This window comes from Cnephaeus nilssonii, assembly GCF_951640355.1.
Source record: "Cnephaeus nilssonii genome assembly, chromosome: 4".
Taxonomy (NCBI): domain Eukaryota; kingdom Metazoa; phylum Chordata; class Mammalia; order Chiroptera; family Vespertilionidae; genus Cnephaeus; species Cnephaeus nilssonii.
Window position 1 is genome coordinate 35,433,346 of NC_137075.1, and position 19,230 is coordinate 35,452,575.

General features: G+C 39.9%; 1 protein-coding gene across 1 annotated transcript; it reads right to left on the reverse strand.

Moving 5' to 3' along the window:
* Positions 1-1,371: 1,371 nt before the first annotated feature.
* On the reverse strand, positions 1,372-1,843 carry RNASE6 (ribonuclease A family member 6; the record flags this gene model as incomplete). Its single annotated transcript, XM_079768018.1, is given in 2 exon segments — positions 1,372-1,434; positions 1,436-1,843. Coding segments are annotated over 2 exon segments (471 nt in total).
* Between the last annotated feature and the right edge of the window lie 17,387 nt (positions 1,844-19,230).

The following is a 19,230-nucleotide window of genomic DNA, read 5'->3' on the forward strand; positions in this document are numbered from 1 at the left end:
ATCAGCGTGTGCTGAGTGCCCTAAGCCCCGTCCCCTCTTCCTCCCCTTAAAAGGCACTCTTCACCCCGGCTCTCTCTCCCTCTCCCTCTCCCTCTCCCCTCTGGAAGGCGGCCGGCAGGGTGATCTCCAATAAAGCCTGTGTCCTGGTATCCCACGGTCTCCGGCCCTCTGTTTCATCTTTCAATAAGATGTTCTCCGGTAATTTTTAAACAAAACATTGAATAATCTCCTGGGGAGAGAGCCTGATGGCCTTAATCTCTCTAGCAGCCCAGTCTCTCCTCTCCAGGGGCAGAGGATCTGGTGGCTTTTTAGAAATTATAGATTTTTGATCCTCAAAACAAACCAGGTTTTTCATGATTTGAACAAGAAACCATATTAAAGATGACCACGGTACTCTTTTTTCAGCTTGATTTTAAAAAGTACCTTTTGATTTTCCAATTTCTTTATAATTTTGCCTATTGACCAAATTCTTCCCCATAATAATCTGACTGAAACACAAAGTATCACTCACCCACTTGCAGAACCGTGGCGTTCCGAAGCCGACATGAGCTCTACGCACAGTGAACTTTCCACCACCAGGTCCGGTGATATTTTCCACTCAGGTGAATACTTCTTTCTCCAGAAACTTGCCATTGATGTTGGTACTTCCAGGGTTAGGTCCCACGTTCAGGCGCCAATTGCCTGGGTTCTTTTTCCCCAGCCTTACAAAGGGTTCAGCATTCTGGAGAAAGGGGCTGCATGTAGATGATTAAGAAGGAGCCCGTGGATGAAAGATATTTTTGATAGGCATTGGGGGGTCAGAGGAACTTCCAGCTGAAGGAGCTAGAAGACTCTCTTCCTTGACCAAGGACCCCTGCTTTTATTAAACACAATTTGTCCCAAGGCAAGGTGGAAATATACACTGCAAAGGCTATGGTATCAAAAGGTTTACAGAGATTGTCAGTTCAAGGAATAGCCTACAGCTGTTCAGGTGTTTGGCCAACAGGAGGCAATAAAATGCCCTGAGCTGTCTGGCAGTTAACAATACCATTCAGGTTTGGGAGGGGTGCTTTGTAGCCGTTTCCAACAGGTAAACTACATGTGACTCAACCCTGTTGAGCTCCCCAAGCTTCACCAACATTTTGGTAAAACTCTTGTAATTATTACATGCTGGAATTGGTTCTCGGCACCTTCCTTTGAAACACACACAGCTCCAAAGCAGAAAAGAATCCTGTGTGTTTTTTTTTGTCCCAACTCTGGTCTGGTGTCCTTGACACTCTAATTCTCCTAATACTTTCCTTTTTTCTTATGTGGGAACTAGGGAACCAACAAAGAAAAGGAAGGAGAGCATAAGGGAACCTGTACCAAGTGAGAGGCAAAATGGTAAAAACTTTAAACAACCTTATATAAGTGTACAGGAACCAAATGAGAAGGAGGGTCTCTCTTCTGAGGGGGGGGGGGGGTCACTGGCAATAATGAAGAACTTGTACTGGGCAGAATCTTGGTAGCGGCAGTTAGGATACTTCCCTCCAGTGAGATTGCAGTTAGTGAGGTTGACAGGCTTTGGGCTCTGGTGGCAATTGTTCTGGCCATTCTTGCAGACAGTCTTGGGCAGCTCACAAGCAGCAGCCACATTCTGGAAGGAGTCATGCAGAAAGGTGTTTTGAGGCTTACAGTGCTGAGTATAATTATTGACACCTTGCATTGCCTTGTTGCATTGCAGAGGGCTTGGTTGTATATGCTGAATTTCAAACCACTGAGCTTTGGTGAGATTCTTAGGCAAAGCATAAAGTGAATACACTGGTCCCCACAGTCCCAGCAGCAATAGGAGGGGAGGAAAGCATCCCAGGAGATCTAGCACCATATTTCTGTGTAGGAAGAGGGAAGATAACAGTAGTAGTAGTATAAGCAATAAAAGTAAAATTGTTATTTGTAACCATTTAGATTTTTATTGTGCTTTTTAAGATCTCATAGTTCTTTTTTCTTCTAACTGAGAAGGCTAAAAGGTTAATTCCACTGTAACCCTGATATTTGGGGGACTAGTAATCTGAATCTGTGCAGTAACCTAATGTACATTCTTGATAACCTATAATAAAGTCACTGTCCCTTTCTCCAGTATCTGGTCTTGCAAGACCTATTACCTAAATGCTTACATTTTACAAAGCCCATCAACCATGAACCATTGGAGGGGGTTATCAGCACTGGCAACAGGCCAGGCCGTTGGATATGATCTCAAGACCCCCATCTCAATCCACGGGGCTTTTTGCAAAACCCACAAAAGGTCTGGAAGTCCCCATCCATATTTGGGAGACAAAGAAACCAAAAGGGGATAAAAGAAGGGCTTCCACCATATTGGTTTGCTCAGACTCTGGAGACAACTCCTCTGAGACAGCCGGCAAAATAAGGCTGTGTAACTCCATTTCTCTAAACGTCACTTGGGTTTCTTCGGTCTTCTACAACATAACCATCTTCTCTCTCATTTGAGTCTTACACAATTCTCTGATGAACCTGAAGCCCAGTGAGGAGGAATGTGAAGAAGACCTTTCTTCTTACTTGCCAGATCTGATTCTTCTCTTTATCCTATGCTCACGGGTTCAACGGCCCCCATGTCAGAAACCTTGTCTCTTCCCCCTTCCTGCCTGAAATATTTATCCTCTATCTATTTGACTTGGACCTCCCAGCCATCTTCACTGTCCTAGTCTCCCTAGCCCTGAGGCTTCTCTTACCAGCTTTCCACCTTGGTGCTCCCACTGGAAACAGAAGCTGTAGTTACTCCCAAGTTCACAGGTTTTTTAGGCTGTTTCTTCCCCAGGCATTCCAGAGCTGCCTGCCTTCTCAAGGGAACGTTCTGAGCCCTTAGGAAAGAAGAGGGCTTGGAAGATAACCTTCTTGTGTGCAATGTGGATGAGATATTTAGACCTTCAAACTCGCTGTTTAAAATCGTATCAATATCACCAGAGGCACAGGAAGAGTAAGCTTACTTAAAGAAACAGTGTAACTCAAAACTCATACTTGGTAATGTTGTAAGTCCCAACAACAGACTTGAATAAATTATTCATTCAAGTGGACATTTATTAGAACAGACACTGAGCTACTCAGATTTCATGTTCTAATGAAAGAGACTGGTGAACAGACAAATACATTTTACATTAATAAATATAAACATCACTGACAGCTCTGATAGAGGAAACGACAGGAAAGTGTGAGGAGACAGCAGAGAGGAGTGATCATTGGAGGGCACAACACCTGAGCTGAGTTTTGATCATTAATTAGAAGTTAGGTGAAGAAGATGGTAAGGGCATCCCCAGAAGGAAACTCTGTGTGAAGAGACCCCATTCACTTGAAGAAGGGGAATTTGGGGTAATTGCCTATTGAATCTATTCTTACCTTCCCACTGGTGCTGCAATATCCTTATTCAGAATCTCATTGTCTCATGGAGGGTTCACAAGAAAGCCTCCTACATGGACTCCCTACCTCTAGCCTCTTTTCCTTCCAACCCATTCTACGTATTATTTGCAGATTAGTCCCTTCAGCATAAATATAATAGTGGAACACTGTTGCCTAATGCTTTTCTGTTTTTTGTTGTTAATCCTCACCCAAGGGTATTGTTTCCATTCATTTTTAGAGAGAGTGGAAGGGAGGGGGAGAGATACAGAGAGAGAAATATTGATTTCCTCCCTCTCTTGCCCAAAGACCCTTCAGTCCTCGAGCTAACACTCTACCCACTGAGCCAAACCAGCTATTAATGCTTTTAATGGCTCTGATTATCTACTGCATAAAAAATGTTGTTGCTTTATAACAAAGTTGCAGGAGACAAGGTTAATATACCAAAATCAATTGCTTTCTTATATATCAGTGGCTCTCAACCTTCCTAATGCTGCGACTCTTTACTACAGTTCCTCATGTTGTGGTGACCCCCAACCATAAAATTATTTTCGTTGCTACTTCATAACTGTAATTTTGCTACTGTTATGAATCATAATGTAAATGTCTGTGTTTTCCGATGGTCTTAGGCGACCCCTGTGAAAGGGTCGTTCGACCCCCAAAGGGGTCATGACCCACAGGTTGAGAACCGCTGTTATACATCAACAATGAACAATTGGAATTTGAAACTTACAAAAAACCCACACAACACAAATATTTACATTATCACCAAAGAAAAATGAAATAGTTACATACAAATCTAATAAAATATGTACATGGTCACTATGAAGAAAGCTATAAAACTCTAATAGAAGACATCAAAATAGATGAAAAATAAATGGAGAGATATTTTAGTTTATCCTGAAGGAAACAAAACTATGACACCGCAAAATATGGCTCATTTATATAAATATTATTTTGTGATGAAGACAATTAAGAATCAGTAAATGCTGAAAACACTCCCTAACTTCCCTTTTCAGCCTAAAGGCAGGAAATATATTCTTTTACTGAAGACAGACTTGCTCTTTAATTAGTCTCGAGAAGGCACTCCAAACTAACCCTTACCTTTACCATTTACTACCCATAGACGAAACCCCTTCATTTTGTCAAATTTTTAACAAATTCATTTATTTTTTCCTAAAAGGTATAAAAGGTCCTGCTCTGTTCAATTCTTTGGGCCTTTATTCTTTCATAAAGGTTCCCACTACATGTAAAAATATAATAAAATTTGTACTTTTTTTCCTATTGATCTGTCGTAGTCAGTTTAATTTTTAGAACCAAACAGGGACCCAAAGACAGTCAAAAAAATTTTTTTCTTTCCCTACAATTTATAGGAAAAATCTGCGTTTGATATCATAGGCTTTTTAGCACAAATGACACCATTTTGGGCCTATGGGGTAATTTCTTCTTTTAAAACAATACCAAATGTAGGTTTAATACCTGATTTAATTGCAATTTCAACTTCTCCCATAAACATAATCCTAATCAACCAATATGGAATGTTCTGGTCAAGCCCAAGTAAGGCCCATTCCACATAGAAAGGCTCTCTTCATTCCACATAGAAAGAAGAGACAATCTATATAATTGAAACCTTCTTCTTTCCTTCCCCCAAAGAAAAGTTGTTCCAGAGCCAAAATAATCCTTTCTTTTCTTTCATTAATAGCTTTGTTGCCCCATCCTGCTTCCTATAAACCTTCTATTTTGGACAATCCTTCAGAGCACCCTTCTAGTTGCTAGATAGGATGCTACTGGATTTATGAATTGCTTAATAAAGCCAATTAGGTCTTCAAATTTACTCCATTGAATTTTGTTTTTTAACCGCTGAGAAGCCTCATCATGTATTGGAGCCTAGAGGCTTCTCGATGGTCATGGAAATAAACTGAGATATAGGAGGAAGGAAGATGGCTGCTGATGGGAAGGCAGACTGCAAGATAGTGCATGAGTGAGAGAACGAAGGGAGAGTGTGTGGTCCCACAGGGAGTGTTTGTTTGTGAGTTGAGTGACAGCTATACTCCAGGGGACTGCGGGGGATTGCCGGACCCCCTGACTGGGCAGCCTCCAATGCTGCTGGGATCCCTCCCGGAGCACCATCTTGAAGGGGAGAGTGGATGTTGTTGGAAGCCTGAAAATTCTGGGAATACACAACAATGGCACCCAGTGAACAGCTGTGAACCTGGGAACACTGGTCCCCAAGTGACGCGAGCACACAGATTCGGAGGAGCTCTACGCCTCCTCACAGAAAGGTCAGATTTCGCCTGGGATAAGGTGAAGTCTGTGGTCCAGGCAGGAGAGAGAAATGTGCACTGTGGGAGCTGGAGGATCCGGGAAAGTCTGTGCCAAGAAAAGTCCGCAGCTGTTGGGGCTGGCGTGATCCGCAAATGTGGAAGGGGATCCACAGGGCTGCTAACAGAAGGGAACTCTAAAAAGCAACCCATAGCTGAACTGGGCACAAAAGGGCAGCCTAAAAATTTTAACAGTGTGTGGCTGCTTAGACCCAAGGGGGGAAAAAACTGCACAGACTGGGGCCATAGCACTGGAGTTCATGCACTTACTCTGGCTCTTTTTTCACTCTCTCTCTTTGTTTTTTTCCTCTTTCAATCCTTGCTTTTAATTACTAAGCCCAATACATAGGATCACCCAACTGCGGACACTCTAAGAGACTGCAGGGGAAAGTTGTTTTTGTGGAAGCTGGGGATCAGAGCAGGGAATAATGATCAGAGAACCAGCTCTGGGGCAGCCCATCCCCCCAAACTGGTATTAAGTGCCACAGGGAAATCAAAATCTAAACACTAGCTAGAGAGGATCTATAGACCTGGAGGTCAGTCCAGAAACACTGCCACCCAAGGGTTGAATCACAAATTGACTCTTCTGTAAACACAAATAAAGGAGTATGAGAAACAAAGAAGTACTGCCTGCTTGAAAATTAGGACTGTGGCCTACAACACTGAGGACCAATAGAACGCAGGGAACTTCAATACTGTCCTGACTAGAAAACAGGCAAGCCAAATAGAACAGTAGAGGAAGTGAACTTTTTTTTTTTTTCATCTTTTACTTAAGAAACTAATTATTTTTCCTCACTTGATTTTACCTTTTTAATTATTACATTTTTATTTTTAATCAGTATTATTACTACTACTATTTTACCTTTTTTTAAAGTGTCATTTTATTTTTTCTTTATTTTATTTTGGGATTAGTGTTCTACATTCTATTTTCATCTTTCCTTTAGCATCATTTTACTCTATCTCAACTTTCCCTTTGTGCAACACTCTCTTCCTTACTTTCCCCTTTTGTTGTCCTGTTTCTCTTACCCTATTTCTGCTTTAGGTTTTCCCTGTTCCTTCTTTTTATGCCCTGTTAAAATTTCACCCTACTTATATATCTAATTTCTAATCCCCTGATCTAAGTCCATACACACCTGTCTCTTCTCTTTCTTCACTATCCAAATTTTTTTTTCTCTCTGTCCTTTTATTGGTGTTTGCTTGATTGTTGATTATATTGGTTTTTTAATGCTTGTTTGTGAAATTGTTTCGCTTTTTCTTTTAGTTTTTTTGTTTTGTTTTGTTTTTGTTTTTTTGCTTCTGTTTTCCCTTGCCTCGCTTGATATTAGTTGTTGTTTGCATTTTGCATTCATCTCTAGGTATTTGTGGCTGGCATTTGTTGAGATCAGTGGCTGTTCTATTGGAGTTTTCGCCCTATATAAATAGTTCTTTCCCCTCTTCTTCTTTTATTCTCTTTCTTTTCTCTCTTACTTTTTTTCCTTTTCCCAATTTCAGTTTTGCACATCTTCTCTCTCTCTCTCTCTCTCTCTCTCTCTCTCTCTCTCTCTCTCTCTCTCTCCTTCTTTCTTTCTTATCCCCTAATTCTCTTTTCTCTGGTGGTCACCATTATTTGGGGTTATTAGTATCGTGAATACATTTGTCTTCAGTGCCTTTGCATTTTGCCTTGTTGTGTTGTATTTTGTGCCTTTAAATCAATGCAGGAGAGAGAGAACTACATAACCAGACACCCAGAAAAGAGAGATCATGGGGAAACAAAGAAACAGACCGCATATGAAAGAAAAGCAGCATCACCAGAAAAGGAAGCAACCTGTCAGAGAAAGAATTCAGAGAAATGGTCATAAGGTCACTGAAAAGGTTGGAAAACAAATTCAACAATATGTGTAAGAACCAAGAGGAAATGAAGAAGAACCAAGAAGAAATGAAAAATGACATCGCTGCTATAAAGAATTCAATAGAAAGCATCAAGAGTAGACTAGAAGAAGCAGAGGACCGCATCAGTGAGCTAGAATACGAGGTAGGAAAAAAATACCCAAGCAGAGCAGCTTCTAGAAAAAAAAATTAAAAAGTGGGAGGAGAACCTAAGAGAACTTTGGGACAACATGAAATGAAACAACATCCACATTATAAGGGTGCCAGAAGGAGAGGAAACTGAGCAAAGAATAGAAAACCTGTTTGAAGAAATAATGACAGAAAACTTCCCTGATATAGGGAAGAAAAAACTCACACAAATCCAAGAAGCTCACAGAGTCCCAAACAAAATGAACCCCAAAAGACTGATGCGAAGGCACATTATAATTAAATTGGCAAACACCAACGACAACGTAAGAATCTTAAAAGTGGCCAGAGAGAGACAGAAAGTTACCTACAAAGGATCCCCCATCAGACTAGCGATTGATTTCTCAAGAGAAACACACCAGAGAAGAAGGGAATGGAATGAAATATACAAAGTCATGCAAAGGAAGGTACTGAATCCGAGAATACTGTACCCAGCAAGACTATCAATCAAAATTGAGGTGGAAATCAGGAGCTTCAGAGACAAAACAAGGTCTGAGGGAGTTTAATACCACCAAACCAGCAATGCAAGAAATGCTAAAGGGTCTGCTGTAAAAAGAAGAAATAGGAAGCGAGGAAGGAACACAGGCATAAAGAATAAAAATGGCGACAAAGAAGTACCTATCAATAATAACTTTGAATATAAATGAATTAAGTGCCCCAATCAAAAAATCATAGGGTAGCTGAGTGGATAAGAAAACATTATCCATATATCTGCTGTCTATAGGAAACCCATCTCAGAAAAAAAGACGCACACAGTCTGATGGTGAAGGGATGGAAAAAGGTTTTTCAGGCAAATGGAAATGAAAAAAAAGCTGAGGTAACAATACTTATATCTGACAAATTAGATCCCAAAGTGAAGGACATAACAAGAGATAAGGGCCAAAACTGGTTTGGCTCAGTGGATAGAGCGTCGGCCTGCGGACTGAAGGGTCCCAGGTTTGATTCCAGTCAAGGGCATGTACCTTGGTTGTGGGCACATCCCCAGTAGGGGGTGTGCAGGAGGCAGCTGATCAATGTTTCTCTCTCATAGATGTTTCTAACTCTCTATCCCTCTCCCTTTCTCTCTGTAAAAAATCAATTTTAAAAAAAAGAGAGATAAGGAAGATCACTTCATAATACTAAAGGGAGCAATCGAACAAGAAGAAATAACTCTGGTAAACATATACGCACCCAATACAGGAGCACCCAAATACATTAGAAAAAAAACACTCCTGGAGGATATTAAGGGAAAGATTGACAGCAATACAATCATACTAGGGGACTTTAATACCCCACTATCACCATTAGACAAATCCTCTAAACAAAAAATCAGCAAAGAAACATCAATCCTAAATGATTCACTAGATCAAATGGAATTAACTGACATCTTCAGAACATTTACCCCAAAGCCACAGAATATACAATCTTCTCAAGTACACATGGGTCATTTTCAAAGATAGACCATATATTGGGTCACAGGCAAAGTCTCTTCAAATTTAAGAAGATAGAAAACATATCAAGCATTTTCTCAGATCACCATGGCATAAAACTGGAAATCAACTACAATAAAAACAATCCAAAAAAATCAAACACATGGAGACTAAGTCCATAGTCCTTTTTTAATATCATGACTGGGTTACCAGAAATATCAAAGAAGAAATAAAAACATCACGGCAACAAACGACAATGAAAACACAACAATCCAAAATCTATGAGACACACGGAAAGCAGTCTTGAGAAGGAAGTTCTACAAGCCTACTGAAAAAAAAAACAAACACAAAAAACAAGAAACAATGGTAATAAATAACCTAACCCTACAACTCGAGTTAGAAAGAGAGCAAGAAGAAAAGCCCAGTGTAAGCAGAAGGAAGGAAATAATAAAGATCAGAGCAGAGATAAATGACATAGAGACCCAAAAAAAAAAAAAAATACAAAAGATCAACAAAACCAAGAGCTGGTTCTTTGAAAGGATAAACAAGATTGATGAACCTCTAGCCAGGCTCACCAAGAAGCAAAGAGAGAGGACCCAAATAAATAAAATCAGAAATGAAAGAGGATAAATAACAACAGACCCCAAGAAATACAAAGGATTGTTAAAAAATATTATGAACAACTATATTCCAACAAACTAGACAACCTGGAGGAAATGACATATTCTTAGAAAAATGCAACCTTCCAAAACTCAATCAGAAAGAATTTAAATATCTCAATAGGCGAATAACTATGAAAGAAATTGAAGCCATCATCAAAAAGCTTCCAGCAAACAAAAGCCCGGGGCCAGACAGGTTCACAGGGGAGTTTTACCAAACATTCAAGGAAGAAATAAAACCTATCCTCCTCAGACTATTCCAAAAAAAATTCAAAAGGAAAGAACACTTGCAAGCTCATTCTATGAAGGCAACATCACCCAAGTACCAAAACCAGATAAAGATGACAAAAAGAAAGAGAATTACAGGCCAATATTTCTCATGAACATAGATGCCAAAATCCTCAACAAAATTCTAGCAAATCATATCCAACAGTACATCAGAAAGATCATACACCATGACCAAGTAGGATTTATCCCAGGGATGCAAGGATGGTACAATATCCACAAATCAATAAACGTGATACATCAAATAAACAAATTGAGAGATAAAATCCACATAATCATATCAATTGATGTAAAAAAAGCATTTGACAAAATCCAATACCCATTTTTGATAAAAAAATTCTCAGCAAGGTGAGAAAAGAAGGATCACACCTCAACATCATAAAAGCCATATATGATAAACCCATAGCCAACATCATACTCAATGGGCAAAAACTAAAACCAGTTCCCCTAAGAACAGGAACAAGACAGGGATGCCCACTCTCACCACTCCTGTTTGACATAGTACTGGAAGTATTAGCCATTGCGATTAGACAAGAAGAAGAAATAAAAGGCAGCCAAATTGGAAAGGAAGAAGTAAAACCGTCCTTATTCACAGATGACATGATACTGTACATAGAAAACCTTAAAGACTCCATCAAAAAACTATTAGACTTAAAAAATGAATTTGGCAATGTAGCAGGACACAAATTCACACACAGAAATCTATGGCTTTTTTATACACCAATAATGAACTCACAGAAAGAGAAACTAAAAAAAACCCAATCTCATATAACTTTGCATCAAGAAAATTAAGATACCTTGGAATAAACTTAACTAAGGAGGAAAAAGACCGGTACTTGAAAAAAGAGATAGAAGAAAACATAAACAAATGGAAGAATATACCAAGTTCATGGATTGGTAGAATCAACATCATTAAAATGCCATACTAGCCAAAGCACTCTATAGATTCAATGCACTCCTCATTAAAATACCAATGGCATATTTCACAGACCTAGAAAAAACTCTCCAAAAATTCATCTGGAATAAAAACAGACCCCGAACAGCAGCAGCAATCCTGAGAAAGAAGAACTACTAGTAAGTTGGAGGAATACCAGATATAAAGCTACATTACAAAGCAACTGTTCTCAAAACAGCCTGGTACTGGAACAAGAACAGACATATATACCAATGGAATAGAATAGAGAACTGAGATATCGACCCAAAACACTATGCTCAATTAATATTCAACAAATGAGACAGGAAGATACAATGGAGTCAAGACAGTCTCTTCAATAAATGGTGTTGAGAAAATTGGATAGATACATGCAAAAAAATGAAACTAGACCACCAATTTACACCATACACAAAAATAATCTCAAAATGGATAAATGACTTAAACATACGACAGGAAACCATAAAAATACTAGAGGAATCCACAGGCAGTGAAATCTCAGACATATACCGAAGCAATTTCTTCACTGATACTGCTCCTAGGGCAATGGAAACTAAAGAGAAAATAAACAAATGGGACTACATCAAAATAGAAAGCTTTTGCACAGCAAAAGAAACCATCAACAAAACAAGAAAGCCCACTGTATGGGATATTTGCAAATGTTAGCACTGATAAAGGTTTAATCTCCAACATTTACAGGGAACTCTACAACTTAATAAAAGGAAGATAAATGATCCAATAAAAAAGTGGGCAACGGACCTAAATAGATACTTTTTGAAAGAAGACAGAAGGAAGGCCAAGAGACATATGAAAACATGCTCAAAGTCACTAATTATCCAAAAGTTGCAAATCAAAACGACAATGAGTTACCATCTCACACCTGTCAGAATGGCAATCATCAACAAATCAACAAAGGACAAGTGCTGGTGAGGATATGGAGAAAAAGGAACCCTCGTGCACTGCTGATGGGAATGCAGACTGGTGCAGCCACTGTGGAGAACAGTATGGAGTTTCCTCAAAAAACTAAAAATGGAACTCCCATTTGACCCAGTAATCACACTTCTAGGAATATATCCCAGGAAACTAGAAACACCAATCAGAGAGGATATATGCACCCCTATGTTCATAGCAACACGATTCACCATAAATAAGATTTGGAAACAGCCTAAATGCCCATCAGCAGATGAGTGGATTAGAAAACTATGGTACATCTACACAATGGAATACTACGCTGCTATTAAAAAGAAGGAATTCTTACCCTTTGCAGCAGCATGGATGTAACTGGAGAGCATTATGCTAAGTGAAATAAGTAAGCCAAGCAATGAAAGAAAAATACCACATGATCTCACTCATTTATGGAAAATAAAGAACATTATAACCTGATGAACAAGAAGATAGACACAGAGGCAGTAAAGCACCCAACAGACTGTCAAATTACAGCTGGAAGGCTGGGGAGTGTTGGGGAGGGGGAGAAAGAGATCAGCCAAAGGACTTGTATGCATGCATATAAGCACACCAATGGACACAAGACACTGGGGGTGGGGGGGATGAGGGCATGCAACAGGAGGTAGGGAAGGTCAATGGGAAAAAAAGGAGATATATGTACTACTATGTGTTATACTTTAAGCAATAAAATAAAATTTAAAATCTGGAAAAAAAATCCCACAAAACTGAGATATAAACATAGGACCATAGAAACAATTCAAAAAGGAGTTTCAGTGGTTGAAATGTATATAGTATGTTCCTGGAACTGTAAGTGGCTAGGTATGACTGCTATTAAGAGGAAAGTAAAATGCATAGTAGGAGATGAGGCCAGATAGGTGATCAGAAGTCAGATTATGGAGGAGATTTTGTGCTATACTAAATAAAGTTGATATTTCTTGTAGGATATGCATCTAGTATACATAAAAAATTCCAAAGTTGGTATGGAATAATTATGCTGGTCATTATACAGGTCCAAAATCTTACAGATAGATTTTATTCATTAGAGTTTTTGGTTGCAAGCAACCCAAACCAATTTGAGGTAACCTAAGGGCTCTGACACTGAAACCACACCATATTGAAGTGGAGAGCTGCTGTGACTAGGTTTTTCTTTATTTTCCATAAATGAGTGAGGTCTTTATTTTCCATAAATGAGCCTCACCACCATCCAGACTGACCTCAGACACCATCCCAGACCCTATAGCCACTCCAGCCAATAACCTGCTACCTCAACTGCAGACCCACAGAGCCCAGGACTCCAGCCTCCTCCACCACAGGCTCCTGTAAGCCCCAGAGTGCACTGCCCTCCTGCCAAGTCTATGCCACTTCAGCTGAAGACACCATGCACCTCAGCAGCTGGCCACCTTGGTGAGTCTCAGGGTGAGCGCTCCTCCTGCCATGCCCACAGCTTCAGCCGCAGACCCCCCACTACCCGCACCTTGACTCCTGGACCCCTCGGCCTTGCAGTGGATGGGAACCCACGCCATCTTGTAGAAGGCAGCAGTGGAGGTCAGAAATATAGCTACACCAACACCCAGACTGACCTCAGACAGCACCCCCAGACCTGTGCAGGGAGCCACTTGCAGCCGTAACCTGTGTGGAACCACCAGCATGTCCTGGCAGTGAGCAGCATAGTACCACATGTTGGATCCCAGACATCTGCAGTGAGTGTAGCTAGAGAGACCTCCTGAGCTGTGCCCCCTCACCAGAACTAAACCCAGTTTCCCAGGATACTGTGATACAAGCCCCCACACTGTGAGTACAAGCCAGGGGTACCCTACTCCTGCCTATCTCCCATCCCAGTACAAGGTGGCAGACCAGCGGGCACTCTGCTCCTGGGACAGACATAGCCTTTTTGCCGGTGTGGGCCACAACCATGGACAGAGTTATCACCCCATACACGCCCTACCCAAGCCAAGGTCAGAGCTGCTCATGTGACCTGGTATGCCCAGCCACAGGTCACAGGACCATGCTACATGTGCCCTGCCAGCGGGTCCTAGGGTGCCATTCTGCTGCCTTGGGTGCCGAAACTGCACATCAAATTGCATGCCACAGGGCTCTGGACCCTCATAGGGGGTTGCACACCAGAGGAACTGTGCATGCATGCCCACCAACCAGGAGAATCTGAAGTGAACAACTGAGGGACCATATCTGTGGAATGAGGGGGTACAAGTCAGAGCAGATACAGTAAAAGTGTGAAACTTAAGGCAGACACAGCCTTTGGTCTAGCAAGTCCCAGACCATTGAACCACTAGGGGCTTCAAACCTTCAAATGATCCCAGGGCCAGAAAGTGACAGCAGCGGTGGGGAGACAAAGAAACAACCCCTAAAGGAAAGAAAAGGAGGAATCGCCAGAAAAGCAACTAAATGAAATAGAGGCAAGCAGTATGTCAGAGAAAGAATTCAGAATAAGGGTCATACAATCCCTAAATTGGCTGGATCAGAATTACCAATATGTGTCAGAATCAAGAGTAAATGAAGGCTCTAACCAGTGTGGCTCAGTGGATAGAGCATCAACCTGCAGACTGAAGGGTCCCAGGTTCGATTCTGGTCAAGAGCATGGACCTTGGTTGTGGGCACATCCCCAGTAGGGGTTGTGCAGGAGGAAGCTGATCAATGTTTCTCTCTCGTTGATGTTTCTAACTCTCTATCCCTCTCTATCCCTTTACCTTCCACTCTGTAAAAAATCAATAAAATATATATTTTTAAAAAGAGTAAATGAAAAATGATATAGCAATAATAAAAAACACAATGGAAGGCTTCAACAGTACATTAGAGAAAGCAGAGGACCAAACTAGCAAGTTAGAAGACCAGGTAGAAAAACACACCCAATCTATACAGCAATTGGAGAAAAAAAAATAGAAAGAAGGAGGAGAGCTTAAGGGACCTTTGGGACAATCTGAAATGAAGTAACAGGCATATAATAGGGGTGCCAGAAGGACAAGAAAAGGAGCAAGGATTAGAAAACCTGCTTGAAGAAATAATGACAACAAACTTCCGTGATTTGGGGAAGAAAAAAGTCACACAAGCACAGAGAGTCCCAATCAAGATTAACCAAAAAGACACACACCAAGACTCTTAATAGCTACAATGACAAACAATAATGTCAAAGAGAGAATTTTAAGGGCTGGAAGAGAGAGAAAAAGAGTTACCTACAAGGGGTCTCCCATTAGACTATCAAATTATTTCTCATCAGAAACACATCAGGCCAGATGGGAATGGAATGAAGTATACAAAGTGATGCAAAGCAAGGGACTGAATCCAAGAATATTCTATCCAGCAAGGCTATCATTCAAAATGGAAAAGGAAATCAGGAGCTTTGCAGACAAAAAAAGGCTAAGAGAGTTTATCACTACCAGGCCAGCAATGCAAGAAATGCTAAAGAGACTGTTGTAAATAGAAGAAATAGAAAGGGAAGAATGAACATGGGCATAAAGAATAAAAGTGGCCACAAACAGGTATCTACACTAATAAAAGAGAAAAATGCTAATTGACTGTACCTTCACTATGCCCACAGCCAATCAGGAGTGATATGCAAATTAAGCCAACAAAGATGGAGGGTAAATTTGCATATGCAGGAGGAGCGGGCTGCACCTGACGCCGCCAGCTGGGACCAGGCCGCCATCAGGGACCAGGCAGGCCTGGCGGGCAGCGCCTGATTCCGCCCATGGGGTCCAGGCCACCATCGAGGACCAGGCAGGCCTGGCGGGCAGAGCATGATGCCACCCGCAGTGTCCAGTCCACCATGGGGGACCGGGCAGGCCAGGTGGGCAGCGCCTGAAGCTGCCTGCTGGGTCGAGACCACGATAGGTAACCGGGCAGTGGGGCAGGGGCAGCGCCAGATTCCGCCCACAGTGTCCAGGCCGCCATCGGGGACCAGGCAGGCCGGGCTGAGAAACACTTTCCCTACCCCCCCTCCCTCGTACATGAATTTCATGCACAGTGCCACTAGTCTATCAATAATATCCTTAAATGTAAATGGATTAAATGCTCCAATCAGAAGACCTTCAGTGGCTGAATGGGTAAGAAAACAAGACCCATATATTTGATGTCTACAAGAGAGCCACCTCAGAACAAGGGACTCACACAGACTGAAAGTGAAGAAGGGATGGAAAAATATTTTTCAGGCAAACGGAAATGAAAAAAAGCTGGGGTAGTATTACTTATAGCTGACAAAATTGACCTAAAAGTGAAGGCCATAACAAGAGATAAGAAAGGCCACTTCATAATATTAAAGGGATCAATAAAACAAGAAGCTATAACTCAGGTAAACATATATGCACCCAATGAGGAGCACACAAATACATAAAAAAACTTCTGGAAGATATGAATGGAGAGATTGACAGCAAAACAATCATTGTAGGGGACTTTAATACCTCATTGACATCACTAGATAAAACTTTTAGGCAATAAAAAAAAAAAACAACAGCAATCCTAAATGACTTACTAGATCAGATGGACTTAATTGACATCTTCAGAAAATTTCACCTCAAAGCAATGGAATATACATTCTTCTCAAGTGCACATGGAACGTTTTCAAAGATACACTGCATATTGGGACACAGGCAAAGTCTTTACAATTCAAGAAGATTGAATTCATATCAAGCATCTTCTCAGATCATAATGGCATAAAATTAGAAATCAACTACAATAAAAAAATCAAACAATTGGAGGCTAAAAAGCATGTTATTAAACAGTGATTGGGTTGCCAAAGGGATCAAAGATGAAATAAAAAACATCCTGTAAACAAATGACAATGAAAATACAACAATCCAAAATCTATGGAATACAGTGAAAGCAGTCCTGAGTGGAAAGTTCATAGCATTACAGGCCTACCTTAGAAAACAAGAAAAACTCATAATAAATTATCTAACCATACAACTTAAAAAATTAGAAAGAGACCTATGAGAAAAGCCCAGGGTAAGCAAAAGGAGGGAAACAATAAAGATCAAAGCGGAAATAAATGACAGAGACAAAAACAAACAAACAAACAAATAAAACAAAAAATCAATAAAACCAAGAGCTGGTTCTTTGAAAGGATAAACAAGATTCATGAGCCTCTTGCCAGGCTCACCAAGAAGCAAAAAGAGAGGACCCAATTAAAAAAAATCAGAAAGGAAAGAAATGAAATAACAATCAACCCCACAGAAATACAAAAGATTGTAAAAAAATACTATGAACAACTCTACTCCAACAAACTGGACAACTTAGAAGAAATGGACATACTCCTAAAAAATAAAAGCTTCTAAAACTCAATCAGGAAGGATAAAAAAAATCTGAATAGGCTGATAACTATGGAGGAAATGGAAGCAGTAAAAAAAAAAAAAAAAATTCTTCCAGCAAACAAAAGCCCTGGACCAGGAGGCTTCACGGAGGAGTTTTACCAAATATTCAAAGAAGAACTAAACCTACCCTTCTCAGACTATTCCAAAACATTCAAAAGGAAGGAACACTTTCAAGCTCTTTCTATGAAGCCAGCATCACCCTAATCCCAAAACCAGATAAAGACGACACAAAAAAAGGCCAATATTTCTGATGAACATAGACGCTAAAATCCTCAACAAAATTCTAGCAAATCAGATCCAGCATTACATTAGAAAGATCATACACTATGACTAAGTGGATTTATTCTGGGGATGCAAGGCTGGTATAATATCTGCAAATCAATAAACGTTATGCATCACATAAACAAATTGAGAGGAAAAAAACGATATAATCATATCAATTGATTCAGAAAAAGCATCTGACTAAATCCAACACTCTTTCTTGATAAAAACTCTCAGTAAAGTGGGAATAGAGTGATTTTACCTCAACATAATAAAAGCCTTATATGACAAACCTACAGCCAACATCATACTCAATGAGCAAAAACTAAAACCAGTTCCCCTAAGAACAGGAACAAGACAGGGATGCCCACTTTCACCACTCCTGTTCAACGTGATACTAGAAATGGTAGCCATAGTGATCAGACAAGAAGAACTAAAAGGCAGCCAAATTGGAAAAGATGAAGTAAAACTGTCATTATTTGCAGATGACATGATACTGTACATAGAAGATCCTAAAGAATCCGTCAAAAAACTACTAGACTTTATAAATGAATTTGGCAATGTAGCAGGATACAAATTCACACACAGAAATCTATGGCTTTTTTATACACCAATAATGAACTCACAGAAAGAGAAACTAAAAAAACAATCCCATATAACATTGCATCAAGAAAATTAAGATACCTTGGAATAAACTTAACTAAGGAGGAAAAAGACCTGTACTTGAAAAAAGAGATAGAAGAAAACATAAACAAATGGAAGAATATACCAAGTTCATGGATTGGTAGAATCAACATCATTAAAATGCCATACTAGCCAAAGCACTCTATAGATTCAATGCACTCCCCATTAAAATACCAATGGCATATTTCACAGACCTAGAAAAAAATCTCCAAAAATTCATCTGGAATAAAAACTGACCCCGAACAGCAGCAGCAATCCTGAGAAAGAAGAACTACTAGTAAGTTGGAGGAATACCAGATATAAAGCTACATTACAAAATAACTGTTCTCAAAACAGTCTGGTACTGGCACAAGAATAGACATATAGACCAATGGAACAGAACAGAGAACCCAGAAATCAACCCAACCCATTATGCTCAATTAATATTTGACAAAAGAGGCAAGAGCATACAATAGAGTCAAGACAGTCTCTTCAATAAATGGTGTTGGGATAATTGCAGAGATATGTGCAAAAAAAATGAAACTAGACTACCAACTTACTCCATACACAAAAATAAACTCAAAATGGATAAAGCACTTAAACATAAGATGGGAAATCATAAAAATCTTAGAAGAATCCATAAGCAGAAAATATCCTAGCAATATCTTTACTGATACAGCTCCTACGACAATGGAAATGAAGGAGAAAATAAACAAATGGGACTATATCAAAATAAAAAGTTTCTGAACAGCAAAAAAAAAATCATCAACACAATAACAAGAAAGCCCACTGCATGGGACAACATATTTCCAAATGTTATATTCAATAAGGATTTAATCTCCAAAATTTATAGAGAACTCATAAATCTTAACAAAAGGAAGATAAGCAGTCCAATCAAAATTGGGTAAAGGACCTAATAGACACTTTTCAAAAGTGGACATAAGGAAGTCGAAGAGACTTATGAAAACATGTTCAAAGTCACTAATCATCTGAGAGATGCAAATCAAAGCACAGTGAGAT